The 26,729-nt window shown below is 47.6% G+C and overlaps 1 protein-coding gene across 2 annotated transcripts; it reads right to left on the bottom strand.

The window, feature by feature from the left end:
- Positions 1-408: 408 nt before the first annotated feature.
- TBCEL (tubulin folding cofactor E like) lies at positions 409-23,329 on the bottom strand. Of its 2 annotated transcripts, none has more exons than XM_074927219.1 (8): positions 23,279-23,329; positions 19,255-19,404; positions 17,385-17,524; positions 14,065-14,246; positions 12,740-12,996; positions 9,953-10,079; positions 9,383-9,499; positions 409-4,803 (listed from the first exon to the last, which is right to left on the bottom strand). In XM_074927219.1, the coding sequence occupies exons 2-8, from the start codon at positions 19,385-19,387 to the stop codon at positions 4,485-4,487; spliced, it is 1,275 nt and encodes a 424-aa protein (XP_074783320.1). In that variant the 5' UTR covers positions 19,388-19,404; positions 23,279-23,329; the 3' UTR covers positions 409-4,484. The 2 variants fall into 2 exon arrangements, with proteins under 2 accessions (XP_074783320.1, XP_074783321.1); XM_074927220.1 differs by lacking the exon at positions 23,279-23,329 and adding an exon at positions 20,128-20,312.
- Between the last annotated feature and the right edge of the window lie 3,400 nt (positions 23,330-26,729).

Below are 26,729 nucleotides of genomic sequence, written 5' to 3'. Positions count from 1 at the left end.
TGGGCTAAGCCCACGACTACAGCTGTAGCAGGCCACAGTGCCCTCCTCACCAGTAACTACAAGCCTTTCCTCAAGGCTGAAACTTGTTTTAACACCAAGGTCAGTCCCACCGAGGACATGGAGCAACACAGTCTGAAAGAGGACTAGGTTCTTCCAGCACCACGACTCCTCCTTTTGCCAAGTGGCATCTCGCACAAGTGAGGTGGCTGTGTCCGAGCTCACCGGGCAGGCAGCTGGCACGAACACTCAGCACAATAAATAATCCCGGGAGCTTTCACTCTCCTGAAGGTGCATGTTCAGCGTGTGGGTGAGACAGAGGGAAATGCTTTGCATCAGGGAACACAAAAGTGCAAAACTCGAGACACTTTTTTTTTGTGTAAAAACTTACATAAGTTTATTGAACTGATCCAAACCAATTACCTATTTGGCCTGAATTCCACCGCTAAGTCTGCGAGCAAACCAAAGGCAAACTGGGAGCAGGAAGTATATCCCCTGTGAGAGAAACTAGAATAAAAAACAAGATGGACTTACAGTTCTTCCTTTTTTCTTCAAAATTTCATACGGATGCATCATCAATAAGGAGCAAGAATAGACCTTCATGTTTAAATTATATCTGAAGCTTCTAGTAACTGCAGAAAAGCAATCACAGAGGCAAAGGCGCGAGATGGCTAAAGCCCCTCTAACGTTGCTCTGGGGAAGGCGTCTCTCTACCGCCTACAAAAGTGCCACATTGAAATGAGGGAGGCCCAGCTGCCAGGAATACATATTTTAGCCTCTGGGCTGCTTTCAGCACCTCGTTTGCATTTTCAAATCTGCACACGAACAGAACCTACAGAATCTCATTTACAAGCAAAAACGGCAACCGAGGGAGGCAGAGGCGCCGCGTCGCCTTCTGCGGGTAAGAGACCCCAGCGGGCGAGGGCAAAGCGAGGGCCTCTCCCCAGCAGCAACGGGCACCCCCGTGGGCCGCACCATCATCTGCCACCCAGGAACGGGGGTGACAAATCCCACCGAGGGGCAGAGGACAGTCGCCACGCAATGCTGACTCGTAACATCGCCGCTCAGGCGATCCGCCTGAAACATCTGGTCAAAACATGGATATTCAATGGGAATGTATCCAAAAACACAATGGCACAGCATCTAACCTCGACACGCCGAGCCATGCGACACTTTGGTATATAGCTGTCACCTAATTCCTCCCGAACCAGGTGCTTTGCCCACTGCGTAGACTGCCCGTGGCAGACTTTTATGCATGAACTAGCATGAACAACGAAACAGTTCTTGACAAAAGTAGCCCTCGGATAGAAGGACACAAAAGCTAGAGAAGCTTGCAACTCTTATTTTGTTTTCTCAAAGGAATGCGACAGAACCGGGGACCTTTTCCTAAAGCAAGTTTATACTGACAACACCGGGACACAGCCCCTTGTGACGTTGCATCCATTTAAATCAAACCTCACGCTGTTTTAGAATCCTCTCCTGGATTCTCAGCAGCCACCGTCAGCCCCAAACCCCCTCTCTCACTCAGTGCCCTCCCCGCTCTCCCCAAGACACGGTCCCCTGCTAAGCAGTAACGTGGCACACACGCAAGACCCTTTCCCAAAAGGTTTTACAAAAGGAAAGCAAACCCACTTGGGATATTTTGCCACATCAGTTGAACACCGTTTGGCCCTACGTTTCCAATTCAGTCCTCTGGATGCACAAACTGTCCCCGGGTTTTGGACGTGACTCTTTCTCCTTGAGAAGCCAGCCGAGAGCTGTGGTTTCCCACGGGAGCTCTGCTAGCTGCGCAGAAGGCGAGCGGCTCGAGAACATCCTCGGGAAACAACCTTCCCCCGAAGAAGTGGCACGGTGGCGACGTTCACACGGCGATTTCTGCTGACCCGAACAGACCAGGGGAGCCCAAATGTTAGCACCAAATCCCTGGCAGCTACATTGTCGACCTCGGGTGCCAGTAGGAGTTCTCTTTTTCCATCTTCCAGTTCCCACCAGGTGTGCCATAAATAAAAGCAGGACTCACGGACAGTTCTGAGCCGGCGCCGTGACAGCACCATCCCCTCTGTGGACAGGCCACCCCTTTTGTGGGCGAGCCAACTTAAAAGCACATTGGGTCTTCTTTAACATCCCCTTCAACTCTTTAATGGTCTTTGTTTATTTTCTTCTCTGAAACCGAGACATTTAATTGTGCTGAGGAAGTTGGTCAATAGTTACAGCATCTCATTAATACCAGTTACAATGCCATAAATGTACCCACATAGGCAATTACTGCTCTGTGGAATTAGGTCAGAGATACTTTTGCATCCCTGTTGGTCGCTTACCTCTGGCACTGCAGCGACTGAGGAATAACCTACTTAAACTGGACGTCAAGGGGAGAAATAGGCTTCTAATATTAAACAACCATATCTTCATAAAACTTTGTTTTATAACAAAATATCTTATTAAACACAACTTCTCCTATGCGTACGTATGTATATATCATACAGAAGTGTTGGCTTAAGAGTTCTGCTATAAGGCAGCAAACGCCTTTCTCTGCCCAAATGGAAAATACATCTTGAGTAAAGCTCTAGCTTATAAAAGCATCATCTTATGTTACACTGCCACCATCTCCCTGCTCTTTTGTTTTACGGGTACCACAGCTCCGCGGCTACGTGCTGCAGCCTCTACGCTGCCTACGGTGAGTCTTGCTCCGTTTCCTATTGCTCATCTCAACGAGGCCAGGAGATTGACATTTTTGGCAGGGGGATGAGGCACAAATTCTTAACTTGTCTTAAATCCTTCCACTTTTAATTGTTACTCTGGATGCGGACCTACTCCCCTCCCAATGGTCCCCACATCCTGAACCTGAAGACTATGAGATTAATACTTCGTCCCACCCCCATCCTAACCCACCCCACAATCTAAGTAAAATATGAAGAGAAATACACAACTCCAAGAATATAAAAGGAGCTCGGTGATGTGGACGAAAGCATCATGGGAAAGAAAGTGCACGTGGGGATAAGGGAGCATTTCAAAATTAAGGTCAGAAGTTCACGTGTAACTAGAGCCCTCACTGCACAGCTTCAAAAACTTCTATGCAGCTGCTTATAACTAGGTAATTTGAAAAGTCTTCAACTTGTCGAGGGAACAGAGGAACAAGGGAGGACATAGGAAAGCGAAACAAGGGCTGTAAAGGAAGGAGGGTTTCATTGCACAAGAGAGGGAATCTGCTCTGCAGTAGAAAAGAGGGGCTAATTTAAACAGCAGCACACGATGCCTACGAGGTGCGTGTGGGGGGAAGCCAATACAGATAGTGAAAACCTGCTTACAACAAACGTGAGCCTAGATGCTTTGTTACTCACCTTCTAGAAACTGATCCGAGCCAACACATTCTCCTAGTTCGGACCCTAAGCAGGGACCCCACAGCCAGGGGCCCCCGGGGAAAGTGCTAGGTTTCATTTCTGGTGCAACAGCAACAAACACAAACTACAACTTTACTCTTACTCTCTCCCAGGAGAGCAATGTTAGCCGTTCCACTTTCAGTACAAACTGGTACAAGGTTAAGTGCACGCTGGAGGATCTCTTCAGCATCGTGGGGATGAATCACGGCCAATGGGGGAACCTGCTCTTCAACCCCTTTTTGACCTGTTACTCTAAGAGTCCTTCCAACGCAACGCCCATCCACCACCTTCCAAAATTCCCTTTGCCACACACACGGCGAGGGTCCCTTCGCCTCCAGACTGCCAGGGCTACAGGTTGCAAACACTGTATGAGATGAGTATAGGAATCCAAACTCTTTTTTTTTTTTTCCCCAAAAAAATAAGAATAGCAGTGTGGATGTAGAGCGTGCGTTTTGAAAAGAAATTGTTTCTTTCTAACAAGGTCTCTTTCTTTCCCCCGTTTTGTGCACTCATACTAACCAAACCAGTGGAGTTAAGTAGATGCACTAAGTACCTGAGCTCTGAATCAAGCGCAATACTGTTTTAGGTCTTTTCTGTGAACTCGAGCGCAACAAAAGGTTGAGACAGCACCCAGCTGCAAAAAAAAAAACAAACTTCAGCAAGCTCGAGTCACAGTCAGATAGCTAGGCCAAAGGGTGCTCTGGTGGAGCCAAAATTCCCAAAATTTAGGAAAAGAAAAAAAACAGGTCAAATTCTGCACCGAGCTATCTTCTCCCTTACGGACCCTACCATTCTTTAGTTTGAACAACTGACCATTCATGCCAAATCACGAGTATACCGGAGCATCGAAGAAAACATCAAGGTATTGCACACACTGAAACACACGCACTGAAGTCACTTGTCACCTCAAGGTCACCTGCAGTGGGTGGCGGGCATGGTTCTCAGATCAGGGCACTTCCTCCGGGCTAAGAAATCACCTGCTACAGAAACGCAACCAAACCTCAACCAACCGACCGAAATAAAAACCTTGCAAAAAACTCCTTAATGCATGTGTGTGGGTGTGTGGGGTCATGTGTGTGCACGGGCGTGCACTCACAAGGTCAAAAGAGGTTATTTCATTCTGGGCTCCACGTAAATTTTATCTCCATCCCGAATGCCGTAAGAATGCAGCGCTCGCGAGCTGTATTTCATCTCCTCGGGACCAAAAGGAGCTTCCTGGTCCAAGTAGAAGAGCAGCATGTTGCTTGTTGATAACTGCACTACAGTTTTTAAGTGCTTCTTCAACTCTGCCACAGTCTGATCGAGACGGATCGACATCTCTTCCACCTTATCCTGGAAGTGAACCTCCACCTTCACGCTGCTCTGCGGCCGAAGATCCACGACTGCTAAGGGCTCCAGCTTCCCGTACTTCGTGACCAGCTCGTGATACCTGAAAAATTAAACCAAGTCCAGAGTTACACTACAGTTGCTCCTACAGCCAGTTCTGCACGTTTCACAACTCAGATTCTGTTTCACGTGATGATGCTACCCCATTTTAGCTGCAATCATCCAGGGACACTGCTTGGTTGCAAAGTACAAACCAACATCTGCACCGAGAATACAGTGACCGGATGACAAGAGGGTAAGCACAGACTCCAAGGAGTGATTCATCTAAAGCCCAGAACTGTTTGAGGAGAGCTAAAACCAGAACCTAGACAACGATGAGCTGTCCTCATCCTCCACGTCAGTGACAGCTGACATATGGCTCTTCCGAAACTTCTTGCAGTTTAACCGGCACTTTGCTCAAGGTGGGAAGGATGGATGAGGCTCTCACAAGTGAAGAATATTGCCGAGCTAGCATTCAAAGCCCGTCAGTGCATGCCTCTCCCCATACAAGCCTCCTGCCCAGCAGCAACTAAAGGAAAACCCCAGATTTCTTCTTCATTTGCCACCAAATCTCTCACACTTTGAGGAGCTGAATGTTCCTCGCATGCAGCAACACTCGCTCCGATTCAAGTCTGATGACCTGAAAAGACATCCATAAATCTGGATGGCATGAGTCCTGTTTTCTCCCCTGCCAGCACGACACTTCACAGAGCACACAGTGTTTCTCAGGCAAGATGTTGAAAAGGAGAAAATAAACCCCAGAAAGCCCATCCACTCCAGTCACCTCGTCTCCACCGAGCGCAGGATCTCTAAGATCACCGAATCAAGGGGAGCTGCCGCACAGTTTGGAAGCTAACAACAAACAGGGGATTTCTTGCCAACTGATCCTTCACACCTACTCTAAAACAACACGGGAGTTATTACTAGCAGAGCCACACGCTCCACCGTCACTCTCTCCTTGGAGCCAAGTCCTCTGACTGCCCTTCGCACGGTCCACCCGGGGAGCCATCCCCTGCGATGGAAAGCCCGGCTCACCCTCCCGCCGCCTTCAGCGGGGATTGCTGCCATCGGGCATGGCTGCACACCCCCTGCCTGGCTGGGAGAGAGGCGAAACGGCAGCACAAAACACAGTGTGAGTGAGATGACAAAGACCGAGAGCTGCCGAGGAAAGGTAACATTTCAGAGGCCCTCCGCTATGCGCCGTACAGAAAGCGCTTTTTGTTCCCCAGCCGAGCCTGAGCTGAATGCGATCGGTGCTGTGTCACGGCGCCTGTCGAGAGATGATGGGACCTGGCAGGCCGGGTGACCCTGGGGAGTCCTGCTGAAGGCAGGAATGTTCCTGGAGAACAGCAGAGCCTCTGTCTGCTGGGAAATGAGGTAAGGGCCACAACTCACTAGGACTTCCCCAATCTCACGGACAAAATGAGCCCTCCCCAGGGCACAGCATCCGAAGGCAGGCTGGTGCCCTGCTCCCACAGTCGTCTGGGTGATAGGATCAGGCCTATTTACTTGGAAAAGCCATTAGTGCTGAGAGGAGACTATTTTACCACCCGCAGTAAGAGCGAGCGCTAACCAACGTGCCGCTGATGGGGAGAATTTCTTTGCGGCACATTCCGCTGCAGACCAGCAGTAATTTCTCACGCAACGACCAGAAGTACTGCCACGATTCATGCGCTCAGGGAAACGGCAACCAGCAGGGCTGGTGGTAGGCAGAGGATAAAGAGGGGGACAAATTTCAAGCAAGCTGAGAGAGAGAATCACCATGAGTGGGCTAAAATTACCCAAATACGTGCTGTAAAAATGCGGAGGGGTCAGGCGATGTTGCCTGAAATTTTCTCACGTTGAGGACAGGCAGAAGGAGCGTCGCAGCCTGCTCCTTGTATGCTAGCTGCAGCCTGCAAAGGCAGTTAGGAGTCTGAATGACTGGCTTCCCTCAAATCAATAAGGACAAAGGCACATGGTTCATATCGTTCTTTTGTACCCCGATAATAGGCACCCTGGAGACTTTGATAATCATCCCTTGCAGCCTGGCAGACGCTGGCTGCCAGAGCAGAGGATGCTGAAGAACTGAGCCTGGCTGGAAGTGTCTCTGATACTCTGCAGATAAACAGTGGACCAGACAAGCAGAGGACTCATTAAAAACCCACAGACACAAAGACGTCACTCAAGAAGACAGCAATATTGGATTGTACACTCGGCGCTCCATTCTAACCCACGACAGCCAGAGAGGGAAATTATTCTTCCCATTTCCCTCCCTTTCCAATCCCTTCCAGCTGCAGCCTGTGAAAACATGCAACGCAAGCGGGGGGTTTGCAGTGAGGGAGCGTGCTGCTCACTTATTGCACGCTACCCCCCAGCAGTCTGGAGGGGGGCTGCTCACACTCCAAAGTTTTCCATGCCCAAGTGTGTCTTCGTCCTCCGCTTGAGGCAGCACTGCAATGCAGATGCTGTACCCCCAGCCACAACAGGCGGGCGTCCTGATCGGATTCTAAATACAAACCACCTTTGGAGAGACCACACCAGATTTGGGAGCAAAGAAGAGGAAGCTTTAACAATAAACACACACAAAATCCTTCTGCAAAGGATGCCAGGCTTCCCTTTCCAAGGAGGGTGGCTGTGTACGGGTCCAGGAACTGAAACCTGGCCCTCAGCGCTAGGGACGCTCTCAGCCATCTGCAGCCTCGTTAGAAAAGTGGCACACAACTCCTCCAGAGCAGAACAACCCTCTTCAGTAGCTGCCCAAGTCTCCTGGAAACGCTGCACAGATGAAGGGATTCAGACAAAGAGTCCATTGACCACGAAAAGGGCAGTAACAGTGTTTAAAGGTTAAGAAATCAGAGGGGGAGGTAATTCTCCTGTATCTTACCAAAACAGCATAAAGCTAGCGTGCTGGTCAAGATCAGCCCAGCTTTTCTGAATGGGTGAGATATTAGTCATTTCCTACAGGAGCTCCCACCTGGGAACCGACCCCAGTTGTGTGTGGTACAGTGTAACGACATGGGTGCACACAGCCTGCTCCCAAAGTCCACGTCCTAACAGCACCATCACGCGTGTCTCAAGCTGCACCCCACTGTGTCCTTCTCACCAATATATGGGCCCTGGACGTGCGAGGCACCTGTCACCACGATAACAGGAGGTGCAAATCCAGCAGGAGATGATTCAGAGCCTGCCAGGTAATATTTACCTTCCCTCTCACGCACAAACCCTTCCTCCTGATCTCAGGGCAGCACACTCATTCTACCAGGATCAAAGGGCTACTCACACCTTAGTTACCCTCCCCTCACTGCTGGGCTTAGCTGCCCTGCCATTCTCCCCTTCTAGAGTCACGAACACAGAGACATGAAACAATTTTCTCAGAAATAAAATGTTACAGAAAATAATCCACTGTGGGAGCAGCACCATGAGCTCGCACTCCCCGTCTCCCCTTCCCCTTTCCTCTCCCCTGCATTCTCCACCTCTTCCGTTATCCCTTCCAACATTTCAATTTTTCCCCTTCAAGGGCTTCTAAAATTGGAAGCCAGGATTTGTCCTCAGAAAAAGGCACAAGAGGGATCACCAGCTGTCTTGTCTCCCTGATGACATTAGTACCCTTCGCCTCTGAACCGACTCCAGTACACCTTTAACAAACGCTATAACCATTGCACCTATCAGTATTCACACACAACGCCATGCCCTCATTCCCCATTCCAGCCTTCCCGTGACCTTACTGTACTGGCAGGTCACATACACAGCGCTTCCAAAAAAACAAGAGATGTTTTACCTAAGAGTTAAGCTGGGGGAAAAAACACTGACCAGCCAATGGAAACACTGACCAGATTCCATTTGCACCTTTGTCATCTGTACTGGGCCATACTTTTGACTTTCTCTACCTCAGTTTGTCCCTACCTCTGTCTTTCCCCCCAGACACGCACACACACTCGTGTCCTACCCTCTTTCTGTAACGAATGGGCTATGAAGCTTTGTTGTCTGAAAAGCGCATGAGGGTTCTAGGGCAAAAGGCACGTAAATGCAGTGGCTTGATGCTCCATGATCCTTTCTCAGCCCATTAAGAAGCAGTAAGTAGATGCTGGCACAGAGGAGATACCGACTGAACAGCATCTGTCAAAGTTCATTAGTTTACCAAGATTAACAGATCATTGGGCATACTTTTTTGGCAAAGAAAAACCATCAGACTTGCGATTTGCGGGCCTGAAAGTGAAGGGACAGCTTCCCGTCGCCAGTCACATTCCACACACCAGATGGTCAAGAGAATTGGATGCCACGGCCTGGCACCAGAGAGCACGCTCTATACTGGCTTTCGGGGACTCCCAAACACAGGTGGATTATGAAGCTAGCCATCAGGGAGGCCAGGAAGCAATGAAGATCATGAACTGAACAGTCATGTTGTTTAATGGCACTTGACGCGGACACTTTAAGACCAAATTTGACTCAGAAGTGATTCTACAAGCCATCAGACAACACTCTAATATAACGACGTTAACTAAAACAGATTGAGGAAGGCAAGACAGAAGGAAGGCGAGGGATGGTATTTTCATGGAACAGCTAGCCCAGATTTCCCCTGTAACATCATCTGTTCAGTCACCTTTCCTTTTGTCTCGCCGCCCTTCTGCTCCTGCTCTCCATTCCATCACAACAATTCATACCTGAACGGGACCTCCTCCTCCGGGAACTCCATGTAATACCGGATAAAGAATCGCTCCGAGTCCTCTCGCTCGCCATCGGCAACAATGCTTCCGTTGAGCTTGACGATAGATGGCAACCTGCATGCAGACACCAAGAAATGCAGTCAGCAAAAAGAGAAACCCAGGCAGGGTGTCCAGCAAGACAGCCACCACTCAAAGCCACGTGCCATAACATTAACACCAGGAGAATCACACCAGGTAGCTCACGCCTCGGTCCCCGAGAGAGGAAGAGGGAGAGGGTAAGGCCCATGCAGCTTCTCCAAGCACATTCAAACCCAAGCATTTTCATTTCGCCACACGTGTGCACAGGCCTGCATGAGACTCAAAAAATTCTCCGAGAAGCAGAGAAGTTAGACTTAACATTTCCATTACTCTCACTTTCCCACACAATAAAGAAAAAAGCTCAAATCTTCCTGAGTGGTGAATTCACACAAAAACCCATCTCCTAAGAGTTTCTTCCTCCAATTACCCGCTCCCAGCCATTCACTGCCATGTAACGCTTCTGCTGAACTGCAGAAACAAGCAACAGACCTGGCTATTAGCAGTTTCCTGCGTTCCTCAGTGGTGTAGGACTGCAGCAAAGGGATTCCTAGCAATTTCACTTCCTCGAGCTTGGGAAAAGAATTTAACTTGTCAATGTCTTCCCAGCAATGCAGACCTGCTTGGAAGAAAAGACTTGCTTAAACAAACACAGATAATACATCATGTATCCAAGATAATCAGACACAGCCAAGGAACATAAGTGACAGCCGAGCGTCAGCTGCTGTTTCTTTGAGAAGTCTGATTTCTGCTCATGAGGGACTGCAAAAAACCTCCTTCATTTGCTTACAAGACAGCACAGTTTAAATTCTCTCATGCTGTTTTGTAAGTCTAGAAGGATGATCTCCACGGCTGACTAGGGAACTTGAGTTTTTCATGGACCATTCAGTCTTTGGCCTCACTGCCGAGGACTGCCTAGCATCAGTTATGATGGCTGCATCTATAAAGGGATGCTGCCTTAAGTAGTATTAAAGTCATCAGGACTTCTGTCATTCTAGGCATCACTAAATAGCCATCAAACGGCTTTACCTCGCATCCATGACCGCCTTGGGTCCCATTTCCTCTCATGACCCAATGGTAAAACAGTCCCAGAAGCCATCCAGCCATTTAATGAAAAAGGCTTTAACTCAGTTTCAGCCCCCTCAAGACCTGACATCTGGGACAACAAAGCAAGCAAAGGTAAAACGAAAAAAACGAGGACAGAGCAACACTACAGCCCTGATTATGTGGCGAGATCAACACTACTCATCTTCGCTTCCTTTTGCTGCAACTGCGGAAACATTTACCGTGATGCTTTCCCGATGACTGTTCCAGAAGCTTACACTGGCAGCGCGAGTTAGAAAGCTGGTTTCTCCAAACAACATTCAACAGCTTCACCCACACAGTACAGAAAATGTGAAAAAACAGAAAAATTATCGGTTCAAATAAAATCGAGGGGTCTCATTTGAGCTAAGCCTGTCAGGAAATGCCAAGTTCAAGCCCAAACCATGTGTCACGACACAGCTCAGAAGAAGGGGCTCTTTCCCTTCCCTATGAAACACCTCTGCCAAGGTCACCTATGCCTAAAGCCATCCTCTGGGTATCAGTAACAGCCACATTTACAGACAAACTGAGTAGGTTTGTGACAGGAGAACTCTTCCACCTAATCTCTGGGGCGCAGCGTCACCAAAGAGCGCCTGGTACCTCTCTGAATCATGATGCTCTGAAAGGGCCAAAAAAGCTCTCGGAGCTGGGAGAAAGTGCAGAGAGACAGACAGCCACCTCTGAAGGACAAACCGCTGTCAGCCACGGCATCCGCCTCGGCAGGAAAATCTGTTCATCCCTTCATGACCCTGTTGCGCTATAACTTCACTAAAAACCATTACCATTAGCTCATCCCTGATCTCCACTAAACTAAAAGAGCCCGCAAAAAAGAAGGAGTGCAGCAGCTTTCCCTAAAAAAAAAAAAAAATAAAAAAAACGTTTAACAACCTCCTTGGGATTTCTACTTGACTTTCAGCTCCTAGAACATCAAATGCAATACAGAATCCAGAGTTCTTAAATACCTGGCATCAACATTACAAAACTACTCACCACAAGAGCACTTGCTCCTCAGTGAGACAGTGCTTTCAAATCCAGCTTAACAGGCTTTTCTTCCTCTAGTTAGTTTTAAGCTTTTATTATAGGGATTCCTTGATGCTTACATTGCAGAGCATGTTAATAAAATACCTTCTACCCTGGCTAACACTTAACTATCACTTGCACAGCATATAAAGCTCTCAAGAACAAAAGATGATGATGCATTAAGTACTCCTGCAGAAGAATTTCTGGCGTACGTGTCATCTCACAGACACGTCCCAGCCCTCACGAGCTGCCCTGCAGCTCTGTCTCGCTGAGCACGGGGTGCCCTTCCCGATATGCCAAATGCTGATTCTCTTCCTGGAGCGCTGGCTGAAAATTCTCTGGGGCTGAAGTGTGAAAGCAGCCTCGAGCATAACTTGTGGTGAGCTTCTAATAACTGAGCACAGATGACAGACAGCTTTTGCTGGTGAACGCTCAGTCCTTACATGCCACATACCTACATATACGCTCGTTTTACCCAAGATAAAACAGGGAATAAAAGACAAATGGGATTCTTTCATCCCCTCCACTGTCAGGCATTTATTTATCCTTCTCCAGCCAGGAGCACCCGAGGCAGGGACAGGAAACAGAGGGAAACTACCAACGTAAAAAAACCTTTGCCAGCTCATTTTTAATAACTGCCAGTCCACGCTACTCTGACTCATCTTTTTAGATAATGACTAACTACCAAAACCAGCAGGCAAAGCCCCCAGAGACGGGCAAGTTGATTTCTTGCCTGTTTTCCTCTCCTAATGCTACATTCTTCAGGTGAGTGCGCTTCAGTACATCTGCTCGTGTGGCCCTGCATTAGCACCGTCAGGAAACTGAACTTCAACACGATAGCTCTGTTGGGACTACACTTATCAACAGCTTTGCAATTCTGCCGAGAAGCCAGGATAGATTGAGACAAAGGTCACCGAGCATTTTCATCTCTGCGACAGCAACAGAACTATCCCAAAGGTTTAGGCTCCTGCTCAGCACTTCTGCCTTCATTTGCCCCCTCTGATACTTTGCGGGAAGCAATGCTGACTGCGGGCTACTTACTGCTAACACAAGCCTAAGAGGCAATCAGCCCAAGGACAAAGTTTCAAAGAGCACAAAGCAAGTGTGTTTTTCAACTACCCGGGAGGAGAGACTCTTATGTTGAGAAGAAAAAGCATGCTGCTTCCAGGCTCTCACCTGACTTGTGCAAATTGATGGATCGCAGGTTGGGGAACAGCCTGGCTAGGGAATCTTCCGACTCTTCAATGGTCGTGAGGTTGTTGTTAGCCAGAATAAGTGTGTCCAGTGATGGAAACATAATTCCCAACTTTCGAATTTCAGTCCAGTCTTGAAGATTATTGTCAGTTATGTGGAGTAACTTGAGAGACTGACAGCAAACCGGAGAACAAGACACTGTTTCATAGTCGTTAAGGCACAGGAAGAGCTCCTCCAAGCTGCACAGGGGGAGAAAGATCATATCATCATCCTAACATATGTTGACAAACAGCTACCTTCTCAGGTAGAGGGGCACGCATGTGTGATTTTAACATGACTTTCAGTAACGGCTCTTGTGTGATTTGAAATCTTGGTGTAGAGATGACCTCTGAGCACTCCAAATGGAGCGTTTCGACTGTGTCTCCGCTCCCATCCATAAACTTCCTCCACAGATGAAAAACACCTCTAAGTGTTCCCCTCGCCTCCCAGTATTAATTGTGTAACAGATTGCTCAGGGTGGTGTTCCACATTTGTGCCCAACAAGCCACCAACCCAGCTCCAATGGTGATTGGTACCTGCTTTCAACACTCATCGCTTAATTAAAAAAAAATGGTTTTATACAACACAGACGACGCTTTTTTCCCCACATCACTGGTTCTGCCAAAGGTTCCCGTTAAAGAAAGAACAGGTCCCACTAAATTTTCAGACAACTAAACTAGCTCTCCTAATCGCAGGGAAGCATACGTTGGCCACGCAGGGTATACTGCTGTCATCCCCTCTGCTTACAAAACCGTACGAAGAGGAATCTGTTATCGAAACGAAGCCACCAAGGACATTTCGCTGAAGCAGAATGCCACTGCCAAGGTGGACCGTGGCCAAGCCACAGAAATCAACACTTTGCACAGAAAATCATGATGAAATATTACTTGACGAGTGGCCAGACCCTCAGAATTACACCCCATTTAAAAGCTATTAGTACAGGTACGCACTGCACCATTCATTCTGCAGTGACTCAGAGGAAAGCGTGTCACCTCCCACATTGTCGGGGTGATTATCCATCTCTGGTATTTAGATTTGGATGAGAAGCTCCAGGTTTTGCAGCGCCATGCAAGTTCAGTTTTTAAAACAAGGTAAAGCATTCACCTGGCCAGTTCCCAAGCTCCCAAAGAAAAAAAAAATTCCCTTTTTCTCTACTGGTCATGTTTGCATCCTCATACCCCTCTCATCCCTCACCGTGTGATTTGATGAGGCAGCCTTGAGCTGTGTGCAGCGAGCACCCCTTGCTACGCCCAACTCCCCATGCTTACTCTGGTAATTCCTGCAGGATTGTGTGGACTGTTTCCCAGGAAGCTTTGCTGTTGTTGAGCACAAGTTTGCGAACACCAGCGAAAGACCCAGCACACCTTCTCTCTAAAACGGACAAACTGAGAGGGTTGGAACTCAAGTTTAGAAACTCCAAGTGGGGAACGTTGGACACAATTTTACTGACCTAAGTGGGGAGGGAAAAAAAAAAAAAAAAAGAGAAAGAAAGAAATGCGTATCAGGCAGTAATCGGACCTTATGCAATAATATCCCGTCTCCTAAAAGGGGGCCCTTCGGAATCACCACAAGCCAAAGAAATGATATGGGGAAAAAAATAAGGCTTTTGGATAAGTACCTGTAATTCATACTCCAACTATTCACTGATCTAGATTGATTGGTTAATTGCTCATTCACCTCCACAGTTCATTTAATTACGCTCTCTGAGCAGCTTGATAAGCGAAAGCCAGTCTCTTGGGAGAGGTCATAAAATCCACCTCAACACCAAGCTGAAGCAGCAGCACGTTACAGGAGCCAGCACGCCGTACCCCGCTTTTAGCAGGGAGGCAACGGGCACATCCATTGAGTTTCTGGCCAACACTGATCACTTGCTCAGCTTTCCACTGCTCCCCACTAGCCACAGACCTCAGGGGTTTACCCAACGTAAAAGATAGACAGAAGTTCACTGTACACATACAATTAATTTCCAATTTGATTCGATTACTCTGAAAACAGCAGCTTTCTTACAATCAGTCCAAACGTTCAGGTAACTCTGCCTGAGGATACTTTCTCTTTTTGTGTGTACAGATGTGCACCTGAGGGTAAAGTGGCAGAGGGGTAAGGAAGAAAGACCAAGAAAGAGGAAGAAAAGTCAGAGAAGACGCCTGTACAGCCCGGGAGTGTGGGACACGTAACAGATCGTGCAACCAGGGTAGGCGCTGACCTAGATACTGCTAATACACGGAAAGATGTGGGAACACGTTATTTAGGAGATAAATTTGTAGTCCCCTACTAATGATTAAGTGAACAGAACAGCCAGGCAGCATCAATTTGTAAAGAAGACACCCCGTCAATCTGATTTTCCTCTTCGACTGGGTACCTGATCCAATGGGAAGGAGTGTAAGGGAATGACAGCTTCTGACGTCGTCTGCACACCAGTCACACAGGCAAACTGGGGACTTCCAGCGCCCAGGCCAGCACTGCAAGTTAAGAGTTCAGTACAAAACTAGCAGACATGCTGAGGGAGTGTTCTAGAAGAGTACTACTCGTGTTTTCACTGACCAGAATAATTGAACGCTTTGTGTTTTCTTAATTTGCAGGTGATACTAAGGTGGGGAAGGCTGCCGTCACATTGCGGTACAAGACTAGAGGCCAAAACAAAGCTGTCAGAAACCTGTAAGATGGAAGTTCTGCGCAAGGATAGTCAAAGTACTAACATTTGGGGAAAAATATATTTATCCAGAAAATAATTACAAGCCAGAGAACACCTGGCTAGAGAGCTCCACTCCACAAAGCGATTGGGATGGGAGGAGACGGGGCAGGCCATGATGTACACAGGTCAATGAACAGGGCCTGGTTGCTAGCAAAGGACAATTGTCTCATGGGGAGGCTGAATTCAAGTGTTGCATACGTGATGCTGGAGGTAATCAGTCTGCCTCGCTTCACATCTCATCTTAGGTGATGGCGTGTTTGGGCACTATGCCTTAGGAATGAAGTGGACAAACTGGAATGACATCAGCGCCAACAAAAACAACAAAGGATTTTAAGAAAATGGCCTGCAATGAACAATTGGAAGACCTGGATTTTTTTCAGTATTATATTAGAATAGGAAAAGGAGACATGAAAGCTCTTCCTCGTGGGTGTAAAAGGCTGTCGTGTGAGGAACAGTGACGAACGCTCCTCCGTGCCTGCTGAGAACAGAGCAGGGAGCAAATGGGAGCAAATCCCATGCAAATTGCAGCATGGGAGACTTAAGTTACATAGTTTGGACTGAGAGGTTATTAGCTAAGCATGGGAACAGGCTACCCAGGGATCTGGAATCCCGATCGCTGGCAGTTTTTAAGATTGAGTAGCTAGCTATCTGTTGTGGATGGGCTATGAAAACTTAATCCTGTCTTGGAGGAAGGGACCAAAGTACACAGAAAGCCTCCCAGTTCCAGCTCTACTGGAGCTCACGCAGAAGGTGACAACGGGGCCATCCAGGGTGGCCTAAACAGACAGAGCAAACAGCAGTTGTGAGTGACAAGTGTATGTGCAGCTCTGCCCGCTGCCTACCAGAGGCAAGGTCAGCCCCACCAAAAGAAAGAGGCAGAACAGGGAGCAGAGGCAGCACCTCACTACGATGGGAGAGGGTCAGAATAAAACAAGTCAGGAGACACCATCCCAGTTCTTCGCAGATACGCCCTCAGCACAAAACCATCTTCCCTGGCTCTGATCTCAAGAGGCAAGCCTAAGATCTCTCTCCCACCCGCTGAGCTAACACCTTCTAGGCTAACAAGGAAATAACAGGGAAACTTATCCCACTTCTGACTTTGTGACCCCCATGCCGGAGCCAGGACCTTGCTGCAAACACCTCGTTCGCTACCTGTTTAAAGACACAGGAGTCTGATGCAACAGAAACATGTGATAATTTTTATGTGGCACATCCTGTTCTTTTCCATGTATTGTCACCAATAAACACTGACATAAAAGCAGAGCATAAGCCAGTGAGGAACTGCTGATGACACTTGAACAGATTGCAATTGTTTTACATTGCATTTATCTAGCATGCTTCATCCAAGTGCTTCAGAGGATTTTACAATAGCATTTATCATTAATTAACAAGACCTCAGAAATATCCTTTGATGTAAACGTTATTAAACTTGTTTTGCAGATACAAATGGAAACAAAAGTGGAGAGAGAATAAATACCTTGCCGGGCATCACAGGATCAGTGGCAAAGCTGGGAATCAACTCCCATTACTCAGACCTCCTCAGTTCTTACTCTGTTAAAACCTGCACTGCTCATTAACCTCTTGACATTAGAAATGCCAGTTCCAGTGCTTCGCATGATGAAAAAAAACCCCACATATACTTGTCACCCACAGGCCTAGATCATAAGTCACAAGGTAAATGGAGTGAAGTGCCCAAATGCATTAAATTCATCACGTTTATTGCTCAGTTGTTGTCGAAGTAAATAACCATCAGCTTCAAAGATGAGAAAAAAGCCACAAAAAATGGAAATCTTTCTCCTTTAAATGACTGAAGAACTCATATAAGCTGCAATGCATTTGCAGTCATAGTAATAACCATCAAAGTTACTCAGAAAGATGCACATGTAACCATTTTACCTCATGCCAGTCTTCCAGTTTATTGTCAGAAAGATCTAGCTCAGACACATGAGCACAGAAGGCAGCGATTTCATTCTCATCCCCTGCACAAGTTATGCCACAGCTGTTCAGTACCAGCACGCTCGGAAGGTTGAGGCGATCTGAAACGGGGAAAAAGAAAAAGATGCCCTCTGGTCAGCACTGCATCGCTTGGCTGCAGAAAGTAACAACAAGCACGAACAAACACGACATTCAGCAAAAGAAAAGATCTACCAGTAATTCCACAATTTACACATATTTAAGGATCTCAGGATAAACATGGATTGTATGACAAGTGACTGACATCAATCCAGAAGTCTTCTTGTGTCTAAACACAAAGTACCACTCAGTTATCAGTGCTCTTCAGTTACTACACACATCTCAGTCCACGTCGCAGCGAGGACAGGCCAGTCCTTTGTAGTTTGTAGTACATCTCGTATCAGTTCTTGCCAGAACTTACGCTCTCCCCAGGCATCTGCTGCTGCAGATAGGACACAGGACTAGGTGGACCATACGCTGCACAGGGTTAGACTCCCTTATCCCCTTGTGCTTAGTCTGCTTGGGGTTAGTAACAGCGAGGATGTATTTAAGTATTTCTTTTCTAAGCTTTCCCTTTCCAACAACACAGAACATTTAGCATTCTTACATCCTGGAAAAAGTGACGCCTCTCCTCTGCCTTTTACATTTCTGCTTTGGTTTTGCTCTAGTTCTTTCTCATGCAGGTAAACGTTCTCGCAGCTATTTCACAGACAAGAACTCAGATCTCAATCACAGCCTGATTTGCTAAGCCCAAAACATGACACAGTTAAAAGCTGTGGATTTGTCACAGGAAACCATTTCAACACAAGAAATCCACATTTAGGCAAGGCAAGCCATCACTCTTACACTCTATCACACGCAATACAGCTCTCCCACCTCTGTTGAGTATCAAACTGTTAAAATTTAACAACAAGCTTTTTCCTAAAAAGGTGGCCCTTTTTCTCTCTGCTTAATACTTGACAGCTACACAACTAGAAGGGAATTCTAGCAGCAGACAATTATCTGGTGTGATCTAAGTTTCCTGGCTCGTTAGCACTCAGCTTTGTTGAAGGGCAGTGTTGTACTTTGGGAATTAGTCATGACGTCCTTGTAAGTCATGTCTCGGTCACATTTGCAGACTTACACACATGCTCTCTTTTCAGCATCCAAATAGCTCAGGTAAGTGGGTGATCACACACAGGAGAGAGAGCACTGACTGAACAGCCCATCAGGCCAATTTTTCGTTCGTGTTAATTTTGAGCGACACACAGTATGTTTAATCCTCAACTGAACTCAGGCCCTTTTTCCTCCTCTGTCAAACTCAGTTACTGTGAACTTCACCCAGCTGACTTTCATGGCTATTTTCTCCTTTGGGGCTGGTTATGATACAAATTGACCTGACGGAAATTTAAATTACTCTCACAGATCAAGATGGGCAAGAGGTTACACAAAGAAGGGGCAGTTCTGGTGGGATAAATGTGAATCTCAGACGCATCTGTACAACCTGAGAACCAAACACTAACGTCAAGAGAGTGAGGGAAGACTAAAACTCAGCACTGCACAGGGCCTCATTTCCATCTTCAATGGCAGGATTCTGATCCTGTTAAGCTGTAGGGAAACTTACTTGTTTTTACAGAAACCACTTCAGTCCCTAGATCAACTTTCTTTGTCAGATTCCAGTCTCTCAGCTCTTCAGTAAGAAACACATTATAATACACTGTGACATTTCTTTTTCAATTCAGGGTGATTCTTCTTCCAACTTAAGCAAGAGTAACCCAGAAACTGATCTCCCCTCCCCAAACCCCCCAGATGCTCAGAAAGACCACGAACCTACCCTTCATAGGCGAGCCCTGTGGAGTTGCTGGGACATGCACCCCCATACCAGGTCCACGACGATACGGGAAGTTCTCGGGACTGTATTTCTCACACAGAACTTGCATGAAACTCCTCCCGCTGGGCTGGTCCATGCTCCCTTCTTGGACTTCTAGTTAGTGGAGACAAACCCCAGAGCATATAAACAGTCAGCAGCTAATAATCACCTCCAGTAGTGGTCGTTGAGAACACAGTACAAAATGAACAGACGGGTCATGGGTTTTACTTCTGAATTTCAGATGAGTCTAACAGGTCATACTTCAAATTCAAGATTACAGTAAAACATTACCTGAAAAGAAACCAAAACTGAACAGAGGGCCCAAGCTACACAAACATGCCTTCAATCATACCATTACAGGCCAAGTCCAAGACCTCCTTGCCCCACATGCTCTTACAGGACAGTTCCCAGTAGGCCCCTGGCTGCAAAAGGTGACTTCTGTACCTCACAAGAGGACTGAGAGATATTCACAGATATTCTCATTCACATTTCCAGGGCAGCAAGGAGGAGAAAGAGCAGACAGATGTTTATGAGTATGAGATTGCTCAAACACGTGCTTTCATCCTGTAATTTCCCTTTAACTCAGGACTTTCAGTCAAGATCAGCTTTTTGGATGAGGAAAAAAGAAAAGGAAGAAGGATCCACAGCTCCCTAACTGTTTACAAAGAAACTCTATGCAAAGCAGGTTATGGTTTGTTTTTGTAAAATCAGGCCAGTGCTGCCAATGGCCCAGAGCTCAAGGGCCTCTGCTAGCAAGACTTCCATCTGGCCCACAGGGTGGCATGGAAAGACTCGAGTTTGTTAGTAAGCTCACCCGGGATATCTCAGGGCTCTCACCTTCACTGACAGCAGCAGCTCCTTCAAAGCAAGCTTCGGCCTCAGAGGGAGCATCATCATTTCTCCTCTGACATCTGCAAAGAACTAAGTTTCTTCCATCCTGCTTGTAAACCTGGGCTTCTAATCAGAACACAACTGCTGTGTCACGAAACGCTCCCAAGCGCACACGAGCACATCGTTTGGCCAGTCCGAAAAGAAGTTTTGCCAATTCAATTTTGCAGCTGCTTAATGTATCTGGAAGATAAACGTGCCCTTCGTATCTATAAATGTCACAGAAGGGAACAGCACAGGAAAAAGGACTCACCACATTGCAGGCTGCTGACCTGCCTAGAAAGATATCGAGTGTCAGCTGGAAGTACACTTGGCACAAAGATGCGGTGCTGGTCGGCGTTCTGCTGTACCCTAGGTGGAACTAAGCTTATCTGTCCTACTTTTCTGCACATACTCTGAACTGGGTATTTTATGGTTTCCAGGATAACAAAGGAGTCAAGCTTGATACATGCACAAAAGGAAGGGAACCGCATTGTTCCCAGGTTTCACAGAGGTCTTGTACTCCAAAGCAGAGCCTGCTACCCGTCACGGACACGGAGGAGAGACCCACATCCACCTGCTCGACCAAAGCAAGGCACGAACTTGCAGGGATCAACTGCAGGCTTCCTACAGCGTACAATTAGTCATGGAGCGGCGTTTTCACCAAGTATTGCGGATTTACCTTTCTAGTAGACTACCAAAACCCAGCTCACACAGATATGTACGTTCTGCACATAAACCTGCACCTCCAGGACTCCCGGACCTCCAGAACTTCCGAGTTCATGGTGGGGACACACATGCTGACAGTGATGCTGCTAACTAATGCTGAATTAAAGTTTCCGCCTGCTGCCATAAACTTTCCTTCAGGTTTACAGGCAAGGCTAGATATAAAATGCTGAACAAAAGTTATTGTAACCAAGGTTTGGGTTCCCTTTGTCAAGAATCACCTGTTTAACAAGCTCTACTTTGCTCCTCCCTGAACAGACTACCTAAAAGACCTCTACCTCTAAGAACTTTGGTATAATAAGAAGCAAGTTGACTGAAACCTGTTACAATTCGTGTATCGGATATAAAGTTTCCATGTCACAAAGAGGGACTTAAAGGATTTATCTATCTTAAAAAAAAAAAAAAAAAAAAAAAAAAAAAGACCCACACCTTTTTTAGCGCTCAATACCTCGGTTGATTCCTATCTCAAATTTAACTTCATGTTACTAGTCTATACAGATTTGAAAAAGAAATCCTCAAACCGAAGTATGTGTTAGGAATGAGACATTTCATTTTATGCTAAAACATTCCATGTGCTACAGGAACAATTTGCATTGACAGCCTTTAGGTTGAAAGGCCTCACACCAGAGTGTGGTGTGATTTGGGAGCTCAGTACTGTAGGACTGATAGACACTGCTTTCTAAATGCACATTCAGACCTCCTGGTCTGGAAATTCTGGAACTCCCCCATGCATAAGGCTTTCTGTCCTTCATGTTGCTTTTTTATCAACTCCATTCCTCTTTATCTGCTGAGCAAACATGAGCAGAAAAATCAAAAGGCACCTTAACATCGCACTAAAGGCAAAAAAAATGTGTTTCCAGATACAGCATGAGAGTAATCCACAACGGAAAAAAAACCCCAGTGACATTTAAATTCAACAACTTTGAATCACAAACATTTTCTTTCCTGAGCTTTAGTTTTGCACCCCAATGCCACTGCCAGGTGACAAAAATGTCAGGGAGTGGGCAGTCACCTTTTCCTACTGCCCTTCTCAGTAGATCTCACATTCACTACAATCATCTGTCAGGCACGTGGCTTCTCTGAATCACTACAATTGCCTGAGAGCGAGGATTAACAGAATAGGCAAAGAAAGCATGACACATTTTAGGTGAATGCTGCGGGTACAAGGGCAGGACAGGATCATTTGCAAGGTGCACGTTTCTGAGTGTTTTCTTACTGACGGCACAAGCATTCATATCTGAAAATAACTTTGGGTTTTCTAAATGACAGCATAAAGACACGCTCAGTCTCTGAGAGAAGTCAACGAATTATTTTTGTTGTCTATATTTAAACGCTCTGCTGGCAGGCTGTGGCCCTAGTGGCATACAGCATGGCAAGTGTCTGCAAAGAACAGCATAACCCTGACTTGAGATGCAAGGGAAACCCGGTGGGCTGCTGCAGATGATGAGTGAAGTGAAAAGAAAACACTAGAAATTATGTGAAAAATATTTCTATCCCCATGCTATGTGCGTACAAGGAGAACGAGTGACTGCTCAAGAGAATTAATCATTAATGACATTCTAATGAGTCCCAGTGCCACTCGAACGCCTTCGGAGCAGGTCCTAACCAGACACACACCAAACGCATTTTGACATGTTTGTACCCATGAAAAACAAAGCACGAGGAAGGGATGCAACAGAACAGACATCTGTCTAAAAGATGCCGGTGTGTCCTTCCTGAGACATGATTCAGGGAAATAATTTTTGAAGTGATCTTGAGAGACAGATGAACAAATACTATCAGGGCAGACAGACTGACCCCCTGAGCCACCCGGGCAAGCTCGCCGAGCATGCGAAACGCTGTCAGGGGCTTCATCAGTGCAGGAATAGCTGTTTCCTCACCCACCACAGTCCCACGCTTCTGGAATCAGCCAATACTAGCGGCAGGGACTGTGGTGAGGGGATCGCGAACTGCACAAGACACGCCAGCCGTGTCACTTGACACGCTTCTGGCCCGGACTCTGACACTGTGCTACTGAACCAGCGATCTCCTCCAGGGCTGCTGGAAAAACCAACTCCGCCGCCGAAGCCGGCAGGGAGCCTGTCTGTCGGTCCTTGTTTGTGCTGCTGGGCCTCACGGCCGGTTTCACGACATGCGTTCCTCTGCACCCCGGCAGGTCGGGGTCGCCAGCCCCGAAGGCCCAGCGGCCTTGCCCCGAGCGCTGCAGCCTCCGCCGGCCCGGCCGCCTCGAACAGAAACGTCCAACTGTCCCCGGCTGCCCTCACACGGCCCTGCCGGGCCCGGCCCCGAGTCGCCGCCGGGTGACAGCGGCCTCCCCCGCCGCGGCACACCGCCGATCCCGCCGCACAGCCCCGCCGGTGACCGCCCGCCCCCCGCCGCCCCCGGCCCCGCTCACCCAGGCCCGGCGGCCGCGTCCCGCATTGACCCGGAAGCAGCTCCGCGGCAGCCAAACATCACGTGATCGACCTAGGTCACGTGGAGGGGGCCTGGCCGGCGGAGGCACCCTTGGTTGCCATGGAGACGACGACGCCCCCGGCGCCCTGTTCTTCCCGCGGCCCAGCATGCACCGCGCCACCCCGCGGCGGGGCAGCGTCCTCTGATGTCACCAAAACTCATCAGTGACGTCATAGGGGGCAGAGGCCGATGACGCCATGATCCCCGCACCCCGGGGTCGAGCTCTGGGGCCTCCCAGCGCCCCGGAACACCCCCCCCCCCCCCCCAGCCACGGCGCCTCTGGAGGGGCAAAAGGGGAAGCAAAAAAAAAAAAAAATTGCAAATCGGTGAATGTTGGGTGTTCCTGGCTTGTACTGCCAGTGCCACAGGTCCTGCAGCGAGCCCGGCAGGTGCCCCTTTGCGGCCGTTCTTGACCAGTTTGCCAGTTTTTCTCCTGCTCAGTGGTGGCACCATCTTTTCTGCAGTGTCTGGTCGTGACCTCAGGAGGAAGGATGATAAATCATTCGGGGAGGAAGGCTGTGGGCAGATGAATCTGCCTAGCGACAAGCCTGTCTCATTCCCTATCTCCGTTCCTGCCGGGATTACACGATAAGAACCAGAAACTGCCTGAAATGTGGCCTCTCCTTCCTGCTACAGGCAGGGAAGTTTGGAGCAGAGCTGCATTCGTGGCTGAATTCCTGCAGCACGTCCCCGCGCTCTCCCCAGCCTGTCACATCATCAGGACACGTTTATCGTGTTACTTACCCCGATTTGTGCACGCTTCACTGAGGCATCGCAATACAATGGCAGCATTGTGGGTGCTACCCAGGTGGAAGGCAAAAAAAAAGTGTTCAGCCTCAGCCCAGGGGGGTGAGAGACTGGTTTAACTCCTGCCCTGCTGTGTATTTTCCTGCTTTGGACTGAGGGCGTAGGCTTGCACCCACACAGTCACAGTCGGGAGACTAAAGTGGGAGACAGGCAACTCGTGCCAGGCCAAGGAGGTAATTCTGGGACCTCCAGAGCTAAACCAGTTTGACTAAGGATCTCTCAGCAGAAAATATCCATCCCAAGAAGAAAAACGAGCCATCAGCTGAGCGGGAGCCATCAGCACATTACCACATTAGCCTCAACTGCAAAGTCAAAAGCTGCATTAGGCTTCATCAAAAGTGTCTCAACCTATTACTGCTCCTAAAATTCAGCTACTCTGTCTCCCGTTCCCTGCCTCTCCCTGGTGCTGGGACTCAGTTCCCACCCAGCAGATTTTTAAATAAAGGATTGGATATGTGTCTTCAAGACACTGGTGGAAAAAGACTGACTGACTTCCCAACCTTAGCTGATTCAGGATTATGAAAGATTCACGTTTCTCCTCTAGATTCTGGGTCAAATTCTACCATTGCCGCTATGTGAAAGGGTTCAGGGTTTTCAGGAGGCACGAACCAAATCACATGCACTATCTCCTTGTAATTCTGCTGTGTGTCACCCTGTCATCCCTGGACTCGACAGCAGAGCACTGGCAGCCCAAACTGTCAGCGCTGAAATATATGCCTGGCTTTCACGGGCCTGATTTCCCTTTAACAGGGAGAAAAACACTGTGATGTTCTTTCTTATTACCCTGTTGACACAACATTGGTTTTATTTTGTTCCTGTGCGGGCCAGCACAGATGAACATTACCTTGCTAACATCCCATAAAAAAACATCTACCCGCATGCTCTGAATGGCTTATTTGGTTCTTTTAATACATTCCGGCGAGAGCTTTGTCTCCATTTGGTTTTCCTTCCCCCTCTACTTCTCGTATCTGTTTCAGTGAGATAAAGGACTCCATTGCATTCAGAGGCTACACTCTTTCACTAACAAGCCTCATGTTTTTTGCACAGCTTACCTGTGCTATTTAGTTGCTAGAAGGCAGACAGCATACTTTAACTGGTAACTGGCACCAGTGGGCTACATTTTGATTTGAAATACATTTCAGTTGCTGCTTTCTATAGTTACAGATCAACTGGATATAGCAGATGTCCGTGTTAACCTCTGCTGGGTCAGTGCTGCAAGTGTGAGAAAGTAACCGGTGTATCCCCTGGCCTACATTAAAGCCCATTTCGATGGAGACGGGACAAGTCGGGGAATTGTTAACACCCTATAGTCTTTCACCTCCAGGGGCCAGTTTGAATTCAGCCCAAGCTAGCATGGATTGAATGTGCTTATCATCTGTTGGCCGTCTCATTGTTCAAATGAAATAAGTTTGATGGGTCTCAATCTGCTCCTCCCTGGCAGACAAGTATCCGCTTGCCAAAGGTTCTACTACCATTGGCCAGGTGACCCCTCCCTGGCAGGCTCCCCTCTTTCCCACCGCTGCTTCCCCCGGGATTAAACAGGCCATGGGAACTGGAGTCACCTCTCGACTTGCTTCCTCCCTGTCTGGTCACAGAGGGGCTACCAACAGTACGCATCCATGCTGGAGCTAGTTCCCACACACGGAACAAGTGCCACGTAAGAGGCATTCACCCCAGCAACATGTCCATGGCAGAGCAACCCAAATCCAAGTTTGTTATTTTCATACTTTTAGAGCCAGACCAGATCAACCTCAGCAAGAAAAGCGCCCTCAACACCTGAAAAAATTCCAGTCACAATCCTTTCCTCATTACTCACGCTTCTAATGTGCCACAAATGTCACCTACTACCAAGGGGGGCACTTCCCAGGGTCTGAGCAGGTTTGGGGGTTTGTACATACTGAGGCCAGAAGGGCCTCACTGTTAACATCCAGAATACAAGTCACAGACTCCCCTAATTTCACGCCCACCTGATCTGGAGCAGATCTTTCAGGAAAAAAAAAAAACAACAAACCAACCAAAAACACGTACTCTTGTAAAATTACCCGGGATGGAGAATCAAACATAGTCTGTGAAATATCAGTTAATTACTCACTATATTAATCAAAAAAAAAAAAGTGGGCTTCCTTCTAGTCAGAGCCACATAAACCCAAACAGATCTCGCTGCGCCCAGGGAAGCGGCGTCACTGTCACACTTGGGGACACAGACCCACAGAGATCACAGAATTTCTCTGGGTCGCACACAGAAATAACGGCAGCAGCCGAGGAAGGAGCATCTAAATAGACTGCTGCTTATGAGAATAATTTTCCCCATATTTAAAATCACCAGAGGTTCTAGGGGGAGGGTCAGGGAGAGGATTTGAAACATACGCAATTTTCTACTTCTTTTCTGTAGCTTTTTGATCCTTTTGCTTCTGGATTTGGCAATCGCAACTTTCTTCATCCATGGAGATTATTCTTCAATTCCTCAAAGAGACTTCAATTTTCTCACAAATCTCTCTTCCTTTCACTTAATTTAAACATTTTTGGCCATTTTCATGATTTAATAATGAGAAATAAAATTGGAGATTTACTAAGTGTTGAGAGAA

The sequence above is a fragment of the Athene noctua genome, chromosome 26 (genome assembly GCF_965140245.1).
Source record: "Athene noctua chromosome 26, bAthNoc1.hap1.1, whole genome shotgun sequence".
NCBI classification, from domain to species: Eukaryota; Metazoa; Chordata; class Aves; order Strigiformes; family Strigidae; genus Athene; species Athene noctua.
This window is presented reverse-complemented; position numbering and strand designations above follow the sequence as displayed.